The 26252-nt window shown below is 44.9% G+C and overlaps 1 protein-coding gene across 1 annotated transcript in view; it reads left to right on the top strand.

Moving 5' to 3' along the window:
- Positions 1–25763, top strand: part of LOC138999742 (zinc finger protein 233-like) — a 30128-nt gene extending 4365 nt beyond the window's left edge. Inside the window, exons 2-4 of the mRNA XM_070401960.1 lie at positions 5024–5068; positions 15695–15821; positions 22207–25763. Of these exons, the coding sequence (XP_070258061.1) occupies positions 5054–5068; positions 15695–15821; positions 22207–24173 (2109 nt within the window). The 5' untranslated portion in view covers positions 5024–5053 and the 3' untranslated portion in view covers positions 24174–25763. The remainder of the gene's footprint in view (positions 1–5023; positions 5069–15694; positions 15822–22206) is intronic.
- Positions 25764–26252: the final 489 nt, after the last annotated feature.

Here is a 26252-nt window from a genome sequence, read left to right as displayed (position 1 = left end):
GAGGCTCCTTACACTATCTTCGTATTTTCGGATTCTTTTTTCATTTTGCTTTTCTGGTTGGATGTTTTTTGCTTCTTCGCATTTCAAATCTTTGACTTGATTCTTGCGCTCCTCTGGTCTGCTGTTGGGTGTCTGTATAATATTCTTTATTTCAGTCAGTGTATGCTTAATTTCTAGTTGGTTCTTTATCACAACATCGAGGGTCTCATTAGTTTTCTTGAGGCTCTCATCAAGTTTATCAGCAGTTTCTAGCAAATTATGGAAAGCCCTCAAAAGTGCGTTTTTTAGCTCTATATCCTCCATTTCTGTCATGTTTTTTTGTCTCCGCATTTTTTATGCTTTCTTGGTGCACCCCCTTGTGGTCTTTGTGCGCAGTCTTGTTGTAGTTAAGCCTTGATTGTTTTCAGCAATACGGGGGTGAATTGACCTCCAGGCTAACTGGCTATGAGAGTCAGCTGTGTCTGCAGCGGGAGTGCTACTGTGCTGAATCTCTAGGGCGGTGCTAATCTAGCCTTTGCCTGAGGCTATCCGGCAAATGCCTCTGTGCAGGGCTTGGGCGGGGTGCGTCCCGGCAAATGCCTCTGTGCAGGGCTTGGGCAGGGCGGGTCCCCAGGGGATCTACAGGGCGGGCGGAGCGAGCAGTTATGGCTGCTCTCAGTTCCGTCTCCAGCGGCTCTGCAACTGCTGCAGACCTCGGAGAGAAAGCTGCCTTCCTGCTTCTCCCGTTTGAGTCTGGGTCCCTAGAGACTCGCCCGGATCTGGAGCTCCGAGTCCGAAACTCCCTCCCAATTGAAGACAACAACTGCGCCCTCCGCCACCGACCCTCTCCACATGCACTCCGAACCTTAGTATTTCACTTCCGCACTGCGCCTCCTCTGAGTCTCGTATGGTTTCCTCTTTCTTCCTAGTTGTAGAACTTCCACTCAGCCAGCCTTCCTGTGGTTCTGGATGATGTCCGTTCTGTCTTTTAGTTGTATTTTTGAAGTGGTTGTTAGAGGCAGCAAGCTCCGGCGTTAACCTATGCCGCCATCTTGGTTCTCCCCTATATTCTGATTATTGAGTTAATTTGTGCTCATCGTAGAGAATTTGAGAAATAGCTGAAGGAAGCCAAACATTATCCATGATCCCAGGTGTAGAGATAACTATAAGGATGTTAATGTATTTCTCTTGACTTGTTTCTATGTCTGTATATATTCTCTGTGCTTCTCAAAACTTGTATCATAGTTGTCATCCTTGTGACAACTGTGATCATGAACCTTTCAAACACAAGTGTAGAGAAAATAATATACTAATGAATGTACACTAATGTATAAGCACAGCCTTCAGCTGTTGTCAACTTTTTGTCCATCTTGTTATATCGTCCTCCCCCGTTATCACATTTGCTTTGGTATTTTATTGCCAACTCCAGACACTGAGTCTAGAAGATGTATATTGGATTATTATAAATATACTAGAGGCCCGGTGCACGAAAATCGTGCAAGGAGGGGGTGGTCCCCTCAGCCTAGCCTCACCCTCTCCAATCCAGGACTCCCTGGGGATGTCCGACTGCCAGTGTAGGCCTGTCCAGCCTACACCGGTAGTCGGACATCCCTCTCACAATCCTGGACTGCTGGCTCCTAATTGCTCACCTGTCTGCCTGCCTGCCTGGTCACCCCCTAACCGCCTCCCCACATCCCCCCGCCTGCCTGATCACCCCTCACTGCCTCTGTGTGCTGGCCTGGTCACCCCTAACTGGCCTCTCTGCTGACCTGATTACCCCCAACTGCCCCCCCTGCTGGCCTAGTTGGCCCTCACTTCCCCCCCGCCAGCCTAATTGCCCCCAACTACACCCCCTGCCAGCCTGGTAGCCCCCAACTGCACCCCCTCTGCTGGCCTGGTCACCCCTAACTACCCCCCACCCCAGCCTGGGTGCCTCTTACTGCCTCCCCCTGCTGACCTGATCACCCCCAACTGCCCCCCTCTGCCGGCCTGGTTGCCCTTAACTGCCCCCTCTGCAGGCCTAGTCGTCCCTCACTGCCCCCCCTGTCAGCCTGGTTGCCACCAACTGCCCCCTCTGCCGACCTGGTCGCCCCCAACTGCCCTCCCCTGCTGGCCTACTCGCCCTCACTGTCCCCCCTGCCAGCCCAATTGCCCCCAACTGCCCCTCCTGCCAGCCTGGTTGCCCCTAACTGCACCCCCCCTGCTGGCCTGGTCACCCCATGCAGCCTCCTGTTCAGTTGTTTGGTCATCCCTCACTAACCCCTGTGCCAGCCTGGTCGTAGGCAGCCATCTTGTGAGGGTGTGGGGGTTAATTTGCATATTACCTCTTTATTATATAGGATGGGGGTCAAGGGAGAGAAGACATTAACAATTCCAAAGTTCTCACATGGTAACTGGGAGAATGGTGGTTAGTGAGAAAGCTGGGGGTCCTGAAGAGTTGCAGTTAAAGTGGAGGTGCTAAATTTTGTTCGTTTATTTGGAATTTAATTTGCTCTTGGTTTCCAACTGGTGTCTCCTCTTAAGCTGTAGGTTCCTATATTGTGGGGATTGTGTCGTTCTTTTCAGCGTGCCCAACACTGACAAGGTTTGCAGAAGGAAGTTATTCAGTTGTTTATGGCTGGTGCATGTGTCAGCTGGCAGCTGGATACCGGGGCCTGTAGCCCTGAGAGGTTGTTTTCTGATTTCCTCAAAACAGGTGACAAAACTATGAAAAGGATCTACTAGTATATGGGTATTTCTGGTCTTTATAGGACCACTCTTGGCTGTGTACAGTTGCTTTTCAAAGTATTTGATACTTGATGTACAGTTATTAACAGTACATTCATATCCTAAAACAAATTTACTTAGGAACTAACCCAGACTAGTGTATCATTTCTACATAATTTATTATATAATGACAATGATAATTAGCATTTATTGGGAGTGTATTATGGTCAAGCAGAGTTTCCAGTGCTTTTGTGTATTAACTCATTTCTTCCTCAAAACAACATACAGACGAGGCACAGGAGGATAACTGACCTGCAGATGTGACTGCACTACTAACTATAGCACTGGCATTGAAACCATCCTGCTAAAATAGCACCTCCCGTTTGTTTGTCTCCCTTTTTTCCTGCCATATTTTTCTGAACAGTGCTATGACTGGCCAACACATTATATAGTTATCCGTTGATTGATTTCCTACCTGCCTCCTCTAGTGTAGTATCAGCTTCATGAGATCAAGGACTTTAATGCGCCTAGCTCATGTTAGATGCACAATAAGGATTTATTGAGCCCTAGCCGGTTTGGCTCAGTGGATAGAGCGTCAGCCTGCGGACTGAAGGGTCCCAGGTTCGATTCTGGCCAAGGGCACATGCCTGGGTTGCAGGCTAGATCCCCAGTGGGGGGTGTGCAGGAGGCAGCCGATCAACGATTCTCTCTCATCATTGATGTTTCTATCCCTCTCCCTTCCTCTCTAAAACCAGTAAAGATGTATTTTTAAAAAAACAGAAAATATAAAAAAATAAATAAATAAGGATTTGTTGAATAAGTGAGTTAATGATCCTGGTAAGTAGTAATGAAGCTCTCAGTTAATATGACACAGGATGTATCTTTATCAACTATTCATTAAGTTATTCACTTCTTTTTAAACAAATCTGTCTTGAGTGCCTGCGACATGCTGAGCTGGAGAAAGAGTAGTGACTAAAACAATGGGGCTTCATTAAAAAGATGGATAAATACAAGGAAGATAAATAACTAAAACACACAGGAGGATGTTAGGAAGTAATGACACTAAATATAAAAAGGAAGTGAGTGGGGAAAAGAAGAAAAGTGGTGGGGAATTTAAATTATATAAAGCATGGTCATGGAAAAACTTTGAGAAGAATGACATTTGAGAAAATACCTGGTGTGAAATCAATCAACCAATCAATCACTTTTTAAATTAAATAAGTAACTACATAGGGTGTGCCTTCCTGAGAAGCCCATGAATGACCCTTTTATGAATAAGTAACTTTTAAGGTTGACCTTGATGTTGTTTGAGCAAAGCCAGTAAAATAAGAAACCCTGAAGATACAGCTCATCCGCTCCTCCTCCCATTGGGAGCTACAGGCTCAGAATCGCTCAGCTCAGAGGAACCTCGGGCATCAACTGGTTCACTCCTTCCTAACTACCCAGTGGAGTGTGTTTTCAGCCATTCATTGATTCCATGGATTTTTGAGTTCTCACTCTATTCTAGCTGCAAAGGATAAAAAGATGAGTTAATCATCTTATAGGCAAAAGAGTTGCTTACCCTCTAATTAGCCCCCAACTACCCCCAGGTGATGGAAGGCTTCTCAGAGTAGCTGGCAGGCAGCAGGCTGGTGGTTGGCAGGTGGCAGGCAGGCGATGAGCAAGTGACCAGCTAGCCAGACGCCCCAGACCCCACTTGCTTTCTCTCACTAAATACTGTGAAATGTCAGGTCTCCTTGCAAAGCTCCATTACTGAGCCGAGCAGGAGAGTGCAGCAAATGTAGGGCCAGGGCAAGGGAATTGGACGTTATAAAGGGAACTGCTTCCAGGCTTTGAGAAGCGGATGTATTGCTCTCATTCCCGCCACAGTCCTTCTGCCGGAAGTAGGAAGGCCCATGAACATGAGTAGCTCTCAGGTACTGCATGCGTATTTGAGTGTATTGACGAAGCTGTGAGCTAGACAATGGTACGATCCCCACTTGATGGATGTGGAATAGGCACAGAGGGCCAGTGGGTCAGAAGGATCAGTAGTGGGATCCTGGCGATATGCCCCACCCAGACCTGTTGGCCTCTGAGTTTGCTTTCATTGTCATGGCCAGTACATTCCAGGGCCTTTCATTTCCCACGGTCCCCAGGCTGAGAGCGTCAAGGGACTCTGTGCTATTAGCCTTACTGCGTGGAGCCGGGCGGGTAGTTCCCTGCACTAGGGCCCCTGGCTGAGAGGCTACTGCTATGGGCCGAAGGAGGGGGTCACTTTTTAAAACTCACACAGAGCAGCCATATGTGCCAGGGCCTGTGTCTCATGGCTTCTTTCTCCTTTGCCACTTCTGCCTTCCAGGGTTCTGTGCTTCTCCAGGAGCAGGAGAAAATGGCCAAGTTCCAGGTGAGTTGAGTTTTGATTTTGATCTCTTAAAGATCTCAAAGATTAGACACAGCATCTTTCTCTTCCTTGGGAAAGATAAAAGACAGGTGTTTGTTATATACCAGTTACTATTGTTTATATTGGTTCTGTTTTTGTTTTTGTCTTTAACTTTTGTTTTTATTTTTGGTTTTATCATTTTACGGAAAGTTCAGAAATTCATAGATATAAAAAAAAATTTTTTAAGCCACATTACTGGGGGGTGGGAGTGGCTGGGGAGAGGTCAATGATAGAAAAAGGAGACATATGTAAGACTTTAAACAATGAAGAATTTTTTTAAAAAGCCACATCACTACACTGCTACGTCAGCTATTTCCTCATGCCATATTTTATATAATTACAACCACAGCATATGTACAATTTTAAATCTTACGTTTTCACTTAATGTTAGCATGAGTTTCTTTTTGTGGTTTGGCATTATTTTATATACTTCTTTCAGAAGGGTTTCTATTTTTTGTGTAAACTTCAGAAGTTACAAACATGCATATACCCCAGTGTGCTGCTGAATAAATTTTGTTTTGATTCATAACCCTTTTGCATGAGTTTTAAACTTGAAATATAATTTACTTACAAAAATTAGACATCTTAAGTGTTAGGTCCGTGACAGTGCTATGCCCCATTTTTGAAAGCTGAATAATTACATTGGACCACCACCCAAAACCCCAAGTAGACCATTTACATTACCCCCAAAAGTTCTCTCTTGGACTGGCTGAAAGACATGAGTTTATTAGGACTTATTTAAACTTACGTGTGCATGGGGCAGGGGCGGGGAGGGGCGGAGGGGGAGCGGTTGCCATTGAAGTCTCCACAACACAGGCTTTCTTAGTACAGGGTTATCTAGAGTACAGATGACAGAGCAACCAGCCATAATGTTTCCTTCGAGGCTCACACCCAGAAACCTTTTCTTTTTGGCCCTTCCTTGACCCAGGCCTTGGCCAGGTTCCCGAAGTCCCATGGTTTACTCTCAGATGACCTTCATTATATTCCCACAGGGGAGAGTTGGAGGGGGCCCGTGTTCTCTCGTACCACATACTCTTTTGAGTCAGTTTTCTACCCCTCAGAGGCATCTGCTGTTCTGATCTGTCATCACATGATTAGTTTACTTGCTTACAAATTTAATATATTTAATTCGTACAGTATGTACTCTTGTGCCTGGCTTTTTTCACTCAGCATAATGTTTTTGAGATTCGTCTATGTGGTATGCATCACTACATTATTCCTTTTTATTGTTGAGTTGTATTACATTTTATGAATATATAGGACACTTTGTTTATCCTTTGGAAGAATAGACAAAATTCTCCTTTTGAAGGATATTTGGATTCTTTGGCAGCTTTTGATATACATAACGGTCCTCTGAGCATTCCTGTGCAGGTCTTCTTGTGGGTATGTTTTCATATCTCTTGAGTAATCATCTAGAAGTAGAATGACACAATTTGTAGGGTAGGTGAATGTAAGCAGTTACCCAAAGAGGTGGTACCACTTACAGCCCACCACAGCATCTGAGAGTTTCAGTTGCTCTATATCTTTGCTATAGTTTGATGTAGTTCTTTTTATTTCAGTCACTAGAAGCCCAGTGCATGAAATTCATGCACAGTAGGGTGCCTAGTGGCTGCTGGCTGCAGCAGTGACTCCATTCTCCAGCTGCTGGCTGCCGGCCAGGGCCTTCCTTCATTCTGTGCTGCCCCCTGGTGGTCAGCGCACATCATAGCGAGTGATCAAACTCTTGGTCGGTCGAACTCCTGAGGGAACACTTTGCATATTAGCTTTTTATATATATAGACTAGAGGCCCAGTGCATGAAAATTTGTGCACTGGGGGGAGGTCCCTCAGCCCGGTCTGTGCCCTCTCACAGTTCGGGAGCCCTCAGGGGATGTCCAACTGATGATTTAGCAGTCTGGCCTCCCTCTGTGGGAGGCCACCCTGGTGGGCCTATCTGGGGATGTCAAGTGGCTGGCCCCACCCGGAATCGTCCTGCCACCCACGGCCTCCCTCTGCAGGAGGTGACTGGGCGGACGATCAGGAAATGGCCTCAGCCCCCATCGCCTCGCTGTTGGTCGCCGCTGCCCTCCTCACCCCATTGCCATCCCCTCCCTCTGGCACGCGCCTTGGCTGGCCTAGCATCACCTCCTCACCGGCCCAGTCCCCCACCGACCTGTTGTTCTACTGTTCGGTTGATTTGCATATTACGCTTTTATTATATAGGATTCTAATGAATGGCATCTGACTATCACTGTAATTTGTATTTCCATCATAAAAAATGATGTTGGATACTTTTTCATGTGCATTTACACCATCCTCCTATATAATAAAAGGCTAATATGCAAATTGTCTCCTCGACCAGGTGTTCAACCGGGAATTCAACCAGGGGGCGGGACCGGCCGGTGAACCACCCACAGCCCCTCCCCGCAGCCGGCCTCGGCCCTTCCCCCTGGCTGGCCCTGTCCCCAATCAGCGCCCCCATCCCGATCGGGGACAGGACTGGCTGGCCAACCTCCTGTATCCCCTTCCCGCAGCCAGCCCAGCCTGATCAGCCCTGATCGGGGCAGGCTGGCCAGACCCCACCCGTGCACGAATTCATGTACCAGGCCTCTAGTATATATATACCTTTTGAAAAGTTTATTGAAGTTGTTTGCCCATTTTAAAAATGGGCTTCTGCTGTTTATTGTTAATGAAGGTTTTCTTTTCATATTCTGAGTTCAAATCCTTTGTCAGTTATATTTACTGTGAATAAATATTTTTCCTTTCTGTGGTTTTCTTAGTTGTGTCTTTGTAATCATTTTTTAGTTGTAATTTGCATGTAATATACATAAGATAAACTTTTCCAATCAGTTTTGACAAATATACATGCCTTGTGACCACCGCCTCATCTAAATGTAGACCGTTTCCATCACCCCAAAAGGTTCCCTCATGCCTCTTCCACACCCCTGACTGTAGGCAACAGCAACTAATTTAACTTTACATCACTGCAGATTAATCTCTTCTTGAGTGCATATAAATGGAATTATATAGGATGTTCTCTTTGTGTCTGGCTTCATTTGTTCATTATGGTTTTAAACACATATCAATAGTTTATTCCTTTTTAAAAAAAATAGTTTATTCCTTTTTGTTGCTGCATTGTATTTCATTTTATGGGCATCCCACAGTTGGGTTATCCATTCACCTATTCATTTTTGGCAAATGTAAATAAACTTCTATGACCGCTTGTGGACTGGCCTTATGGGTGAACATGGCTTTCCTTTCTTTTTTCTTTTTCTTTTGATAAATAACTAGGAGGAGAATCTCTTTTAAAAAATTGCCAAATCATTTTACACTGTGGTTGTATATCTTACATTCTCAACAGAAATGGGTTAGAATCCCATCGTTTCCAACAGGATATACCTTCAACGTTTACGTTTTAGCCATTCTAATGCCAGTGTAGTGGTATGTCAGTGTGGTCTGCCTTTCTTTTTTAATCAGTGCAGTTTTCATTAGCATTTCCCTGTTGCCTGAGGATTTTGAACATCTTTTCTTCTTTTTAATCATTTGTGTATCTTCTTTTGGAGTTGTTTGTTCAACTCTCTTGTTCAGCTTTTAAAATAAGTTATGTTCTTACTCTTGAATTTTAATAGTTCTTTTTGGATTCTGGATACAAGTCCTTCTGACCCGCGAACATTTAGATATTCCATTTATCTCTTTTTTTCATTTATTTAGGGCTTATTTCATTTCTCTCAGTCATGTTTTATAGTTTGCAGTGTACAGATGTCTTACATATATTTTGTTGTTGTTGTTGTTAATTATCACCTAAGGATATGTTTTCCATTGATTTTACTTTTAGAGAGTGTGGAAGGAAGGGAAGGAGGAGGATGAAGTAGAGGAGGAAAAGAAAAAGGAGGAGGAGGAGAAGAGAAAGAGAGAGAGAAACATCAACATGAGAGAGACTCATTGAATAGTTACCTCCTGCGCTCACCCCAGCTGGGGCCAGGGATTGAAACTGCAACCCTGGGCCCAAACCTTGTGGCTTAGTGATTGAGCATCAATATATGAACCAGGAGGTCACGGTTTGATTCCTGATCAGGGCACATGCCCAGGCTGTGGGCTCGATGCCCAGTGTGGGGCATGCAGGAGGCAGCCGATCAATGATTCTCTTTTCATCATTGATGTTTCTATCTTTCTCTCCCTTACCTTTCCTCTCTGAAATCATTAAAAATATATTAAAAAGGAAGAAAGAGAGCGAGAGAAAGAAAGAAAGAAAGAAAGAAAGAAAGAAAGAAAGAAAGGAAAGAAAAAAAGAAAAGAAGAGAAAAGAAAAGAAGCTGCAACTTCGATATCCACCCTTGACCTGGAATCAAACATGTGACCCTTTGGTGTGTGGGCCGACTCTCTAACCACTGAGCCATAGTGGCCAGGGGTTCTTACACATATTTTGTTAAATTTATCCCTAAGTGATGTTTTGGGTTTGATGTTCTAAATGGTATTGGTTTTGCAGGAGGTCACTATTCTATTCCCGATCAGGGCATATGCCCAGGTTGTGGACTCAATCCCCAGTATGGGGCATGCAGGAGGCAGCCAATCAATGATTCTCTCTCATCATTGATGTTTCTTTCTGTCTCTGCCTCCTGCCCTCTCCCTCTCCCTCTCCCATTCCCACTCTCTCCTTTCTTCTCTAAAGTAAATAATAAAAAATAAAAAATAAATGGTATTGGCTTTAAAATTCAATTTCTATTTGTTTGTTGCTAGATGTATAAATATAATTGATTTTTGTATCTTGACTCTGCTAAATTTGCATACTAGTTCTAGTAATATTTTGTACATCACAGAATTTTTTATATAGACAGTAAATAAAGAGTTGTACTTCTTGCATTCCCATCTTCATTCTGTTGACTTCTTTTTCTTCCCTTATTGCATTGGCTAGATCTGCTAGAACAGTTTTGAATAGAAGTCCTGACCATATACAGCCTTGCCTTGCTTCTAATCTTAGGGAGAAAGCATTCAGTCTTTCATCATTACCTGGTGGGTTTGTTTGTTTGTTTGTAATATATTTCAATTGAGCCGAAACCGGTTTGGCTCAGTGGATAGAGCGTCGGCCTGCGGACTGAAAGGTCCCGGGTTCGATTCCGGTCAAGGGCATGTACGTTGGTTGCGGGCACACCCCCAGTAGGAGGTGTGCAGGAGGCAGCTGGTCGATGTTTCTCTCTCATGGATGTTTCTAACTCTCTATCCCTCTCCCTTCCTCTCTGTAAAAAATCAATAAAATATATAAAAAATATATATATATTTCAATTGATTTTTTAGAGACAGGAAGGGAGAGAGAGAGAGGGATAGAAACATTGATCAGAGAAACTCAATTGGCTGCCTCCTGCAGGCCCCCTACCGGCAATGGAGCCCACAACTTGGGCATGTGCCGTGACCTGGAATCAAATGGGTGTATGAGACAATGCTCAACCAATTGAGCCACACCAGCTGGGCTACCTGATGGGCTTTTGTAGATGCCTTTATTGTGGTTAAATTGCTACTTAGGGTTGATATCATGAATGAATGTTACATTTTGTAAAACACTATTTCTGTTTATACTCAGATGGTTGTATGACCCTTTGGTTCAGTTTGATTCTTTTGAGCTTTGTTTTTAAGCCTTGATAGGGTGAGTCTAGAGCAGTGGTTCTCAACCTTCTGGCCCTTTAAATACAGTTCCTCATGTTGTGACCCAATCATAAAATTATTTTTGTTGCTACTTCATAACTGTAATGTTGCTACTGTTATGAATCGTAATGTAAATATCTGATATGCAGGATGGTCTAAGGTGACCCCTGTGAAAGGGTCGTTTGACCGTCAAAGGGGTGGCGACCCACAGGTTGAGAACCGCTGGTCTAGAGTAAGCTTTATCTTGGAGCAGTAGTTCTCAGTTTGAGCCATTTTGCCCCACCATGGGACTTTTGGCAATGTCTAGACATTTTTTTTTTTTAATATATTTTATTGATTTTTTACAGAGAGGAAGGGAGAGAGATAGAGAGTTAGAAACATCGATGAGAGAGAAACATCGACCAGCTGCCTCCTGCACATCTTCCAATGGGAAGGGGCCCACAACCCAGGTATATGCCCTTGACCGGAATCGAACCTGGGACCTTTCAGTCCGCAGGCCGACGCTCTATCCACTGAGCCAAACCGGTTTCGGCTGTCTGGACATTTTTGATTCTCATGACTGGAGAGGTGGGTACCGCTGACAACTACTGGACAGAGGCCAGGGATGCTGATGAATGTCCTACTATGTGCAGGAAAACACCCATCCCACTCCCTCGCAACAAATGTCAGTAGTGCCTGTTGAGAAACTCCTTTCTCAAGATAGTTTAGTCCTTTTACTAAAGCCTGGTCCTTCGGGGGCTGCTGTTGAAGGTCCCGAGTGATCAGGGAGGGCTTTCACTTTGGCTGTTTGGAATTCAAACACCTCTGAGTCCTACTAAGCTCTGGGAACCATTCGGCCAATAGCTCCTTTGTCACTCTTGGCCGGCCTGTGCTTTTTAATCCTGTACCTGCTCAGTTTTGTTTTTAGCCTTAATCTCAAAGGGATAAAGGTTACCTATGCAGGTTAGCAGCGCTCTTCCTCTGCATAGCTCCCTTTCTTCTGGAACTCCCCCTGGAATTCCCAGCTCCCTTGGCCTCCCTATTCTCTGATTTCTGCCTCCAAGTCAGAGAGGCTCTGTTTGGGTTCCCCCTTCTTGCACCTGCAGCTCAAAAATTATCTACAAGCAGCCCTACCTGGTTTGGCTCAGTGAATAGAGCATCAGCCTGTGGACTGAAGGGTCCCAGGTTCGATTCCTATCAAGGGCACATGCCTGGGTTGCGGGCTTGATCCCCAGTAGGGGGCATGCAGGAGGCAGCCAGTCAATGATTCTCTCTCATCATTGATGTTTCTATTTCTCTTTCCCTCTCCCTTCCTCTCTGAAATCAATAAAGATTTTTTTTTAATTATCTACAAGCAGAAATCTAGGGTGATCATAGGGTTTATCTCATATGCGTCCCTTATTTCAGGGATTAAAGGAGTGTGCTTTCAATGTTGAAAACAGTTGTTCCATATATTTTGTCTGTATATTTCCTACGTTTTTTGTGGTAGGAGGGTATGTTCAATACCAGTTCCCCTGTTCTAGCCAACAGACGTTTCTCTCCCCTGCATTTTTAATGACTATGTCATATTTCAATAAGTTAATGTTTCTTTAAAAAATCTGCTATTCCTAGGCATTAACATGGCTGAAGGTTTGTTTTTTTTTAAATACATTTTATTGATTTTTTTTACAGAGAGGAAGGGAGAGGGATAGAGAGTTAGAAACATCGATGAGAGAGAAACATCGATCAGCTGCCTCCTGCACACTCCCCACTGGGGATGTGACCGCAACCAAGGTACATGCCCTTGACTGGAATCGAACCTGGGACCCTTGAGTCCACAGGCTGACGCTCTATCCACTGAGCCAAACCGGTTAGGGTGGCTGAAGGTTTTTAAAAAGTCGTTTTAGAGAGCACTGCTGTAACAAGTTTCCAACATACGTGCTCTATTCTGGAGACTGCCACTTCCGGAAAGATGGAAGAGATGTTCTTTCCCTGTTCTTCCTGCTAGAATGAAGTACAGCTAAAACTCCTGGACACGGAATGTAAAACAAACGTGAAAGATAGAAAGAAGGCAGACTGGCCAGGGACCGCAAGACTCAGGAGTGACGTGGCATTGAGTTACTTGGGGTTTCTTCTTGCCTCATCTAAGACTGAGTGCTGCAGAGTATGGTAATGAGAGCAGCAATGGGTGCAGACCCAAAAAGCCTAAAAGCCTCTGACTAGTCAAAGAGCTGGAAAGGGGCAGCCTAGCAAGACAGCAAACTTTTATTTCATTTTCTTTTTCTTTTTTTAAAAAGTATATTTTTATTGATTTCAGAGAGGAAGGGAGAGGGAGAGAGAGATAGAAACATCAGTGATGAGAGAGAATCATTGGTCAGGCTGCCTCTGCAAGGCCCCACACTGGGGATCAAGCCCGAAACCGGGCATGTGCCCTTGACTGGAATCGAACCTGGGACCCTTCAGTCACAGGCTGATGCTCTAGCCACTGAGCAAAACTGGCCAGGGCAAGATAGAAAACGTTTAGATAGTAACTGCTCTTCCCCTGCCAAATACTACAGAAAAACTGCAGCCCCACCCCCAGCCTGCCGGGCTGTAAGGAGCCACCCTAGCCTCCCTGCCAAGGGGAAACCAGTACCTTCCAGCCCTACAGAGTCAGTGGAGACAAGGTGGGACCTTGGACTGCCCCCCCACCCCTGCCCCCTTGTGATAATGAGCCACCTATCTTTTCCCAGCGTGGGTGGTGTCAGACGGCCTAGTATAGGGGTGGGCAACCCCTGGCACGCGTGCCAAACATGGCACGCCAGTAACTTTTGCTGGCACATGAAACCCTCTCATAATCTTCCATTTACAACTTTTTTCTTAATATCGACTTTTTTATTTTTCAGATAAATTCAGTATAGGTGCATCTTAGATAAATAAATAATTTTACATAACAAGTTATCTTAAAGACCATAGACATGGATTGACAAGAGAGGGGCAGAGCAATTTCTATGCCTCTGCCTTAACTCTCCCTGCCTTCCTAGATCTGACCAGTGTTTTGGTTTCATCCACATACGCTTGTGAATCTTTGTTCTCAGTGATGAATTTTGTTAAGTCTCGTAATAGGAGTAGCCTGACGGATGAAAGTAGTAGCTCGTGCATATCTCTGAAGGTCACGAAATATAAACCTGATGTAAAATCTCTGTCATCAGTGATGCAGCAGCAAAAGTCCCACTGATAATATCAAACGGAGTCGTAAAGTTTTCTGTCGGACTATTAGTGTACATGTATACATTAAAAAATAAATGTATTTTTCATCATCATAGTAATAAAAGCTAACATTCATTGAGGACCTACTATGTGCCATGTGTATAGGTTCTAAGACAACGCTGTACAGTAGAACTTTTGAGGTGATGGATATGTTCTGTTATTGGGCTGTCTAGCATGGTAGCTACAGGCCATGGTGACTCTTGAGCATTTGAAATGTGCTAGTGCAACTGTGGGAGAGAATTTTTGATTTTACATAAATGTAAATTTACATAGCCACATGTGACTACTGGCTACTGAATTGGACAGTACACTTATAGGAACTTACATATCCTCCTTCATTTCTGTGTGTAAGAATATTTCGATATGAACACCATCACACAGATGAAATAGGTTAAGGGATTTGTTGGTCTAAGGCAGTGGTTCTCAACCTGTGGGTCGTGACCCCTTTGGGGGTTGAACGACCCTTTCACAGGGGTCGCCTAAGACCATCGGAAAACACAGATATAATTACATATTGTTTTTGTGATTAATCACTATGCTTTAATTATGTTCAATTTGTAACAATGAAAATACATCCTGCATATCAGATATTTACATTATGATTCATAACAGTAGCAAAATTACAGTTATGAAGTAGCAACAAGAATAATTTTATGGTTGGGGGTCACCACAACATGAGGAACTGTATTAAAGGGTCGCGGCATTAGGAAGGTTGAGAACCACTGGTCTTAGGTCTTGCAGCTTGTGAGGGGCACAGCTTTGGGATTTAAACCGAGGGATTCTGGCATGAACACGGTCAGACACTGTGAGTGCTGTCATACATATGTCACAGGTAGGTGGCATGTGCCTGAGAGCACAGAGGACCAATTTCATTGCTCCTCAGGATGGGTGACCTGTTGGTTTGTTAAATTGTAACCAAGTGAGAATCCCCAGGCTTGGCCAATGTGTGAGTGAGAAAGGAAAGATAAAAGCCATCAGAGCCTGTTGGGAGCAAATTAACCCAACATTGCTGGAACAATTTGGTAGTACTAACCAAATGTATATATCCCCCACGATTGAAGAGTTACGGTTCCAGGGTGCTTACGTAGGAATGCTCACAAATGACACCAAGTGAAATAAACAGGGATTATTCTTAATTGCACAATTTTTCATATATGTTTTTATTGTTTTGAGAGAGAAAGAGGAAATGAGAAGGTGAGAGAGAAGCATCAATCGGTTGCCTCCTGCAAGTCCCCTACTGGGGATCGAGCCCGCAACCTGTGCATGCGCCCTCACTAGAAATCGAACCCGAGACCTTCTGGTGTTCAACCAACTGAGCCACACCAAAGAGGGTAAATTGCACATACTTTGAAGGGACTGTGGAAAACTAGTGTATGAAATTGACATGCTGGATGGAGACGAGGGGGAAGGTCCTTAAAATAGACGCAGGCCCTAACCGGTTTGGCTCAGTGGATAGAGCGTTGGCCTGCGGACTCAAGGGTCCCAGGTTCGATTCAGATCAAGGGCATGTACCTTGGTTGCAGGCACATCCCCAGTAGGGATTGTGCAGGAGGCAGCTGATCGATGTTTCTCTCTCATTGATGTTTATGACTCTCTATCCCTCTCCCTTCCTCTCTGTAAGAAATCAATAAAATATATTAAAACAAATAGACTCAGGGCTGGCAGAATCCAGGACAACTTCCCCCCCCATCCCCTCTGCCCCTCAGAGCTGCCCTCTCTCCCTGCCCATTGGTCATAAAGTTGAGGTTTCTTGTGTGTGGTGTTGTAGGAGGCGGTGACGTTCCAGGATGTGGCCGTGATCTTCACGGAGGAGGAGCTGGGGCTGCTGGATCCGTCCCAGAGGAAGCTGTACCGAGATGTGATGCTGGAGAACTTCCGGAACCTGGTCTCAGTGGGTGAGGACAGGCGCCCTTTGTCACTGAATGTCAGCTCCCAGGAGTATTTTGATTTCAAATGTTTAAGACTTTGGGACTCTTATAATGTGTCCCAAACCTGGGATCTCAGTTTCCTAAGTCCTGTGAGATATCCTGTCTGTACTTTTCCTATTTTTTGCAAATTGCAGTATTGACATTTGGTGGGGTTTAAAATCAGTTGTTTAGTTACATCTTTATTGTACTGAACAAAGTAGAATAAAGAAGCATAGCTCCTTGTCGGAACTGCATACAGTATAACCAAAACTGTGAGTAAATCAGGAAAGGATGATCATTTGATTGCCTGTTGTATTTTTTAAAATATATTTTTATTGATTTCAGAGAGGAAGGGAGAGGGAGAGAGAGATAGAAACATCAATGATGAGAGGGAATCATCAATTGGCTGCCTCCCGCATGCCCTCTACTGGGGATTGAGCCCGCAACCTGGGCATATGCCCTTGATCGGAATAAAACCTGGGACCCCTTCAGTCCTCAGGCCGACACTCCATCCACTGAGTCAAACCAGCTAGGGCTGGCTGTTGTATTTATTGCAACAAGTCAGGATCAAAATTTGGAAAAACACTATTTAGCATGCATAAGAATCGTAGTATTGCCTTTTTGGATAAGGATTAAGTTTTTGCCTTTAGTGTATCCACTTGTATATAAGCCATTTATTTTTCATAGCATATCAACCCTTCAAATTGGATAGGAAATTACACTTGGGGAGAGAAGAGTAGCTTCCGATGATAGAGACAGAAACCTCAGGAGGCAGGTGTGCAGGTGACAGCCAGGCAGCTGAGTCCTTCCTGGGCCCAGGTGCTCTCCTTCTCTCCCCCGAAGGGTCGCCACCCTGGCCCAAGCCTCCATCATTCATTACACTGCTTACTTACAGCAGCTCTCTCACTGCCTCCTCGCCTCTGCTTTTGCCTTCTGTAGTCTGTTCTCCTACAGCAGCCAGATCGTAACTGGTCAGTCAGATCAGGTAACTGGTCTGTTCACTCTTGCATGACTTCCATCTCACTCAGACGGTCTGAAATAATTCCCGTGGCCTGCAGGGCGCTGCCTGACCTGGCCGCCCTCACCCGCTCTGCCTGGATTTCCTGTCCTTAGCCTTCCAGCCACACAAGACTGCTTGCTGTGTCTCTGACATGCCAACTGCTCCACCTCATGGCCTTTCTCTTGCTCTTCCTTGTTCTCCCCGTACATCCTGTCTCCTGCCTCACTCATCCGTGTCTGCTCAGATATCATCTCATCTCAGAAGCCTGTGCTGAGCACTCTGCTTAAAATCCCAGGCCCCCTACCCTGTCTTATTTTGTGGCTGATCATTAGTTACTTGCTGATATATTAAAGGATTATATTTTGTTTACTTGTATATTGTCTTTCTTTCCCCATTTGAGTGTAACATCAGGAGATCAGGGATTGTATCTTAACTCACAGGATATGTTCATTAATTATTTGTTTGATGAATGATTAAATGATGAATTAATGGATTAATGGATTAATGGGTAGGCGGTCCCATTTGAATGTGAGTGAAAAGGCTCCCTCACAGCTTCTCTTAACCTGTGTGCGTTCTCTGCATTGCCATTGTGAGAGTGCCCCATCCATTTACCCGGTGGCATCATCCCTGCCTACCTTCCTCTCTCCTCCCTTCCTTTCCTCATTTCTCCCTCTTCTTCACTCCCTTCTTCCTTCACTTATTTTACTTTGTGTATCCCTCAAGTAAGCCCAGCCTAAATACAGTAATTACAGTCATCCCTATTTGATATAAGCACAAAAATACAAAGCTAAATCAGAGAAGCAAAAGAACCAAGAGAATCTAGCTGCTTATCGGACAGACGAGGCCCTGCCTGTGGTGAGTAGTGGGGGAAAGTCTTCTCAGTCCTTTCATCATTTCTGCTCTTGTGTCTTCCTGCTGCTAGAAGTTTTCCCACAGTCAGGGAGGTTAGATGCTGCCTCCATTTGACTCGCTCCCTTATTTTTCTGTACAGACCTACCTTGGAATTACCATTCCAGTTACAACTGTTGTCTGGTTTTGCTTTATAACTGCTTTGCCTTTTAAAATAATAATTATTTTTTTAAAGGAAGGCTATATTTTATTATTGATTGACTAGAGGCCCGGTGCATGAAATCCGTGCACAGGTAAGTTCCCTAGGTCTGGCCGGTGATCAGGGCCGATCTGTGGGGTGATTGGCAGGGCGATAGGGGGGCCCCCGCTGACACCTGCCTTGGCCAGCCTGGCGCCGCCTGTTTGCCCGCCTCGCCCCCTGCCACTACTGCTGGTCACTTCCCTCTGTGGGGCGACTGGCGGGGCGATCAGGGGCCTCCTCTGGCACCCGCCTTGGCTGGCCTGGGGCCTGTGGGCTAGGGGCAGCTCCTGCATTGAGCGTCTGCCCCCTCGTGGTCAGTGTGCATCATAGCGACCGGTCGTTCTGCCATTTGGTCAATTTGCATATTAGGCTTTTATTATATAGAACTAGAGGCCCGGTGCACAAAAATTTGTGCACTCGGGGGGGGGGGGGTTCACCAGCCCGGCCTGCGCCCTCTCGCAGTCTGGGACCCCTCAGGAGATAACGACCTGCTGGCTTAGGCCTGCTCCCAGAGGGCAGGCCCAATCCCTAGGTGCAGCCCCTGGTCAGGCTCAGAGCAGGGCCGATTGGGGAGTTGGGGTGCCGCCCCTGTCATGCACAGAGCAGGGTGGATCAGGAGGTTGCGATGCCACCCTCAGTCACGCTCAGGGTACAGCCGATTGGGGGGTTGGGGCACCGCCCCCTGTCACACTCAAGGCAGGGTCGATGGGGAGGTTGCGGCGCCACCCCGTCACGCACAGAGCAGGGCCGATCAGGGGGTTGGGGCGCTGCCCCCTGTCACTCACAGAGCAGGGCCGATCAGGGGGTTGGGGCGCTGCCCCCTGTCACTCACAGAGCAGGGCCAATCAGGGGGTTGGGGCGCTGCCCCCTGTCACTCACAGAGCAGGGCCCATCAGGGGGTTGAGGAGCTCCCCCCTGTCACTCACAGAGTAGGGCCGATAGGGGAGTTGGGGCACCGCCCCCTGTCACACACGGAGCAAGGCGGATTGGGGTTTGGGGCGCTGCACCATGTCACACTCAGGGCAGGGCCAATGGGGAGGTTATGGCTCTACCCTGTCACACACAGAGCAAGGCCCGTGGAGGGGGGTTGGGGTGCCACCCTCTATCACCCACAGAGCAGGGCTGATCAGGGGGTTGGGGCGCTGCCACTGTCACACTCAGGGCAGGGCCGATGGAGAGGTTATGGCTCTACCCTGTCACACACAGAGCAGGGCCCGTGGGGGAGGGGTGGTTGGGGCACCGCACCCTGTCACACACAGAGCAACAGGGCGATCAGGGGGTTGGGGAGCTCCCCCCATTACACACAGAGCCACAGGGCGGTCAGGGGATTGGCGAGCTCCCCCTTATCAGGCACAGAGCAGGGCTGATCAGGGGGTTGTGGCGCCTTCCCCTGTCAGGAACAGAGCAGGGTGGGTAGGGAGGTTGTGGCCCCGCCCCCTTTCACACACAGAGCCACAGGGCGATCAGGGGGTTTGGGCGCTGCCCCCTGTCACGCTGATCCCGGTGCCGGTGCTGGGAGGCATATTACCCTTTTACTATATAGGATAGAGGCCTGGTGCATGGGTGGGGGCCAGCTGGTTTGCCCTGAAGGGTGTCCTGGATCAGGGTGGGGGTCCCCACTGGGGTGCCTGGCCAGTCTGGGGGGGCTGAGGGCCGTTTTCAGGTTGGCGGGTGACTGAAGCTCCCAACTGCTCCTTTTTTTCTTTTTCTTTTTTCTATTCTGGGCCAGCTTTAGCTCTGAGGCCTCGCTGCTGAAAGCAGGTTTCTGGCCTTTACCTTCTGTATTTGATACAATGTTGCGGTCTGGCTGGCTGAAGCCCGGCTGACTGAAAGCTGGTTTCTGGGGTTTTGTTTAGCTTCTATATTTGCAACATAGTTGCTTAGAGTTGCAGCTGAGAGGCCGGCAAGTCAGGCGGGGAACGTTGGAGTCCGCAGTCACTGGAGCAAGCAAGCCTCCCTGTTCGCTTCAGTGCATGGCTGCCGGCCGCCATCTTGGCTGACAGTTAATTTGCATAAGGATATGCTGATTAGCCAATGGGAAGGGTAGTGGTCGTAAGCTAATTACCATGTTTCTCTTTTATTAGTGTAGATTAATTGATTTGAGAGAAAGGGTGAGAGAGAGAGACATTGATTTGTTGTTCCACTAATATAGGCATTCATTGGTTGATTCTTGTATGTGCCCTGACCAGGGATTGAACTCACAACTGATCATATTGGGCAATGCTCTATCCAACTAAGATACCTGGCCAGGGCTGCTTTGCCTTCTCTAACAAGTCTTTACTTTTATTTTTTAACTTTGGGCCAACATTTTATTGAAATATATGCAGAAAACTGCACAGATTATAAATGTACATGAATTTTCAGGGAGTGAAATGACTTCTTATTTGTGTAAGTTCTTTTTATTGAAGTAACATTTACATATGCATGCAATTTGATTAGTTTTGACAAATAGATGCACCTCTGTAACTCCCACTCCTCAGAAAGTTGAACGAATCTTATAGTATATTCTGCGCACATCTCCCTTATACAAGTTCCTTTTGGCAACATCAGAATATCACAAGATTTTGCATTTTTTGGTGTCTATATAGTTGCCCTGCTCCATCTATGAGGAATGTCCTAGAGGCCTAATTTCACTGCAAAGGCTTTCTTCTCTCATAAGAATTCTTATAAACAAAAGCTCATTGAGAATGGTGCTAGGTGGATCTCACTGTCTTCACTCCTGGAGACAGCTCACAAGGGGAGAAAAAAGCAGTGTGACTTAGGGATTATTTAAGAACATTATTATGCTTCTGATGAACAATAATTTTTATGGTACTTGTATTAGCTACTTATACCTGTACAACTACTCTTAAATGTTTTTTATGTTGGTTGACATTAGTATTTCTACAGGATTTATTTATTTTTTAAAATATATTTTTATTGATTTCAGAGAGGAAGTGAAAGGGAGCGAGAGATAGAAACATCAATGATGAGAGAGTATCATTGATCAGCTGCCTCCTGCACGCCCCCTACCTGGGATTGAGCCCGCAACCCGGGCATGTGCCGTTGTCCGAAATTGAACCCAGGACCTTCCAGTCCACAGTCCAACGCTCTATTTACTGAGCCAAACCAGCTAGGGCTATTCTTAAACTTAGCAGTTTATCACAGTAAGCATTTATTTATACTTCTGTGAGTCAGGAATCTGGTGGCAGCTTATCTGGATGATAAGGGTCAGAATCTCATAAACCTGTCAAGGAGTCCAGCAGAGCTTCAGGCCTTTGAAGGTTTAATGGGACTAAAGTTTCAGCTTCCAAGATGCACTCGCTCACCTGATTGTTGGGAGAAGGCCTTGCCAGTGGACCTCTCCATTGAGCTCCTGAGTATCTTCCAAACATGGCAGTTCGTTCCCCCACCTGGTTACACCCAAGACAGTGGAAGGCAGAAGCCACAATGCCTTCTATGACCTAACCTTGGAGGTGATGTACTCTCACTTCTGCCATATTCTATTGGCTTCACAGATCAATCCTGATACATTGTGAGAAGGGATTTGATAGGAGATGGACATCAGGAGGCAGAATCATTGGGGACCATCCTGTATGCTGGCTACCACAGCACCTTCTCATATGTACAAATACATATGTACAAAGCCTGGAAGAGAATATTAGCCATTCACATTGATCATAAAATTCAGCCAAATTAAGTGACAACAATTATCTTAGGAATTTTACTCCCATAAGATATGGAAATGAGTTTTCTATTTTTCCCCAGTTGTTCACTAGTTGAATATTATATATCCTTTTTTTTAAATATACTTTATTGATTTTTTACAGAGAGGAAGGGAGAGGGATAGAGAGTTAGAAACATTGATGAGAGACAAACATCGATCAGCCGCCTCCTGCACATCTCCTACTGGGGATGTGCCCGAAACCAAGGTACATGCCCTTGACCGGAATCGAACCTAGGACCTTTCAGTCCGCAGGCCGACGCTCTATCCACTGAGCCAAACCGGTTTCGGCTATATATCCTTTTTACTTTTGCTGAGAAAGTTCCCTGCTCTGTAGCTATCTATTTCTAATTTTGACTTCATAGGTAAGTCTTGTTATGGTTCCAAGTGAGTCTCCTTAACACTTAGTGGATAGGAGCCTACTCATCACCTCTTCGTTTTCATAGGCATGAAAAAGCCAATGACAAAGTCCAAGCTGATCGAATATGGTCTCCCAGTGTGGTTGACTGGTGATATATTTTTATTTCTGAGTAAATATTCATTTTTCCTCATTTTCACCTCTGAATTCCTATCCTTTCAGGATACCGGAATCAAAATGAGATAGAGACTCTTCAACAAGTTGGATTAAGGGACCTTTTTCATGAAGACCTTGTGTGCTGGCCAATATGGGAACAAATCATGAGTAAGTTAACCAGAAATCAAGACTTGATAATAAATCTACAAGGCAAGAGGTCTGATTTGCCAATTCAAGGCGATTCCTTCTGCCAGTTGTGGGCAACAGAATCTACTCAGGTTTCTGAAGATGAGAACTATGTAATAAAGGTTCAAGGGGAAGTTCAAAGTGCCAATAGTATAAAAAATCAAGATTTTCCAAGTAAGACCGCCTGGGATTTCTGGAGAGAGTCACAGAATTATCAGAGTAGGTGTCAGCAGTTTGATGGGAAATGTAAACTGTGTAAGTGTGATGGTTGTGATATTAAAAAGACCTCTCATGACCATGATGATGATCAGGAAGTACATAAAGCTGAGAAGTCATGTAGCCACAAGAATTGTGGAAAATCTTTCTTGAAGACATCATTTATGCATAATGGAGTTCATGCAGGAGAGCAGAATTCTCATGAGAATGGACAAGGCTTCAGTTTTGGCCCCAGTCTTGAACTTCATCAGCAGTTACACCTAGGAGCAAAATCTCATATGTGTAGTGAGTGTGGGGATGGCATCAGTTATAGCTCGCTGCTTTGCACTCATCAAAGTGTTCTCACAGAAGAGAAATTCAGTAGGAATGGTGAGTGTGGTGAAGACTTCTGTCAAAGCTTACATCTGCAAATTCATCAGAGAATCAACACAGGAGAGAAGCCCTACAAATGTGCTGTGTGTGGGAAAGGCTGCATGTGTAGCTCATATCTTCATGGTCATCAGAGGTTCCACCCTGGAGAGAAACCCTACAAATGTGCTGTGTTTGGGAAAGGCTTCAGTCGGAGTTCACATCTTCAAGTTCATCACCGAGTCCACACTAGAGAGAAACCCTACAAATGTGCTGTGTGTGAAAAGGGCTTCAGACTGAGTTCACAGCTTCATGCCCATCAGCGAATCCACACTGTAGAGAAGCCATACAAATGTGAGGCATGTGGTACGGGCTTTACTCATAGTTCACATCTTCAAGAACATCAACAAGTCCACACTGGAGACAAACCCTACAGATGTTCTGTGTGTAGTAAGAGCTTTAGTCAGACCTCAAGTCTTCAAGCCCATCAGCGAATCCACACGGGAGAGAAACCCTACAAATGCACTGTGTGTGGTAAGAGCTTTAGTCAGAAGTCACATTTGCAAGTTCATCAGCGAGTCCACACTGGAGAGAAACCCTACAAATGTACTGTGTGTGGGAAAGGCTTCATGTGGAGCTCATATCTTCATGTTCATGAGAGGATCCACACAGAAGAGAAACCTTACAAATGTGGGGTGTGTGGAAAGAGCTTCAGTCAGAGTTCACATCTTCAAGCCCATCAGCGAATCCACACTGGAGAGAAACCCTACCAATGTGCTGTGTGTGGTAAGAGCTTCAGTCGGAGTTCACATCTTCAAGGCCATCAGCGATTCCACACAGGAGAGAAGCCGTACAGTTGTGCTGTGTGTGGTAAGAGCTTCAGTCAGACCTCAAGTCTTCAATACCATCAACGTGTCCACACTGGCGAGAAACCCTACAAATGTGAACAGTGTGGTAAAGGCTTCATGGTGACCTCAAGTCTTCATGTTCATCAGAGGATCCACACAGGAGAGAAACCCTACAAATGTAGCGTGTGTGGGAAGAGCTTCAGTCAGACCTCAAGTCTCCAGACTCATCAGCGAGTCCACACAGGAGAGAAACCCTACAAATGTGCTGTGTGTGTGAAGAGCTTCAGTCGGAGTTCATATCTTCAGTCCCATCAGCGAGTCCACACTGGAGAGGAACACTACAAATGTACACTGTGTGGTAAGAGCTTCAACCATACCTCAAGTCTTCAAGACCATCAGCGAATCCACACTGTTGAGAAACCCTACAAATGTTAAGAGTGTGGGAGAGGCTTCATGTAGAGCCTGTATCTTCAGGTTCGTCAGAGGATCCACACAGGAGAGAATCCCTATAAATGTCACCTGTGAGGCAAGACCTTCAGTCTCACTAAGTCTCATCTTCAAGCTCATAAAAATGTGAGACATGCCATAAGGGCTTTAATCACAGTTCACATTTTCAAGAACATCAATGAGTCCATACAAAAGACAAACCCTACAAATGTGCTGGCTGTGGTAAGAGTTTCCAGTCAGACCACAGTCTCCAAACTCATCAGCAAATCCACACTACAGAGGAGCCCTACAAATGTGCCGTGTGTGCTAAGAGGTTCAATCAGACTTCACTTCTGCAAGTTCATCAGTGAGTTCACAGTAGAGAGAAACCCTACAAATGTGCTGTGTGTGAGAAAGGCTTCATGTGGAGCTCGTATCTTCATGTTCAACGGAGGATCCACTCAGGACAGAAACCCTATAAATGTGACATGTGTGGTAAAAACTTCAGTCAGAACTCAAGTCTTCAAGCTCATCAGAGAGTCCACACAAGATAGAAGTTATACAAATGTGAGATATGTTTCATAATTAGGTTTTTTGTGTTTAAATATAAAATTCCTTTCTTAATATTTCTCTTTTAAAAATATTTTTGATTGATTTTAGAGAGAGAGGGGAAGGGAAAGGGAGTGATAGAAATATCAATGAGAGAGAAACATTGATTGGCTGCCTCCTGCACATACTTTACTGGGGATTAAGCCCAAAACCCAGGCATGTGCCCTGACCAGTTGGTGCATAGGACAACACTCAATCCCCTGAGCTACACAGGCCTGGTTTAATATTTCTTTAAAAAAATATTTTTATTGACTTCAGAGAGGAAGGGAGAGGGATAGATAGGAATATCAGTGATGAGAGAGAATCATCAATTGCCCGTCTCCTGCACAGCACCCACTAGGGATGAAGCCCGAAATCCGGTCATGTGCCCTGACCAGGAATCGATCCGTGACCTCCTGGTTCATAGGTTGACACTCCGCCATGGAGCCACACCTGCTGGACTTAATATTTCTTTTTACTTAACTTTTTATAACAGCATTTTAAAATAAATTTTAAAAGTGATACCATAAAAAGATTATTATTTATCATGCAGGTAGATGTTATACACATTCAGTAATTATTAACAGTTGGGTTACATTAACATTGTATAGGGTTTGAGAAAAGCCTAAAGAACAAGTATTATTATTATTATTATTATTATTATTATTACTAATAGTAGTAGTAACATTAATTTGTAGGTCTATAGGCCTTGTTGGTATCTCAGGATGGCTGTCTATTTCTTATGTTTGGGCTTTTTATTCTTGAAAAGTCTTTGATCTCCACTGTATATAGAGGTAAGTGTCAGAGTCAGGGTCAGATGTCCATTCATGGTTAGGCACCTGATTAGGTAAGGTATCTTCCAACACTGTTGTAGAGAGTCTTTAATTAATGTCTTTACCATTGGACAAAAATCTCCAGGTTGTAAGTTATGGTCTTAGAAGTCTTCAGAATTTTATACATTTTTATCTAATTTAAAGATATGATCTCTATGGAAACCTGTAATTTAGAGTAAGTCAGTCTTTTTTATGGATTTTTCTAAAGATATATTTGTAAATGTATAAAATAAAGTGACTGTAAATGACAAAACAAAATGGTGTGGTAATAAATTTGATTTCAATGCAATTGATAAAAAACAACAACACTGTTTTTGTAAGAAACAATAGTCAAAGCCAACAATTTTTTTGTAAATAAGTTACACATGGCTTATTAGAAGTGTGTATTGAGCATTGGAAATAATTTATTTCCAATGTGTGGATCACAAATATCCAGAGTACCACTGCCAGATGCCCCCATAGAGAACCATTGCTCTTGGCTTTCCCTGTGCCACTGACAGGACACTTGCTATTCCTGGGAGTTGCCTGTTTGAACTTGGCTTTAAATGTTTGCAAGTTTTTCCCTAGGGCAGAGTGAAATATTTAGAATATCCATTTTTTGAAAAACATGTGTACATAAATAGGATATTATTACTATTAGTATTCATTTTGATTTGGGAAAGCTTTC

Source organism: Myotis yumanensis, unplaced genomic scaffold, assembly GCF_028538775.1.
Source record: "Myotis yumanensis isolate MYYU_CA2020_CCGP unplaced genomic scaffold, mMyoYum1.0.hap1 SCAF_23, whole genome shotgun sequence".
Classification (NCBI taxonomy): Eukaryota; Metazoa; Chordata; class Mammalia; order Chiroptera; family Vespertilionidae; genus Myotis; species Myotis yumanensis.
This window is presented reverse-complemented; position numbering and strand designations above follow the sequence as displayed.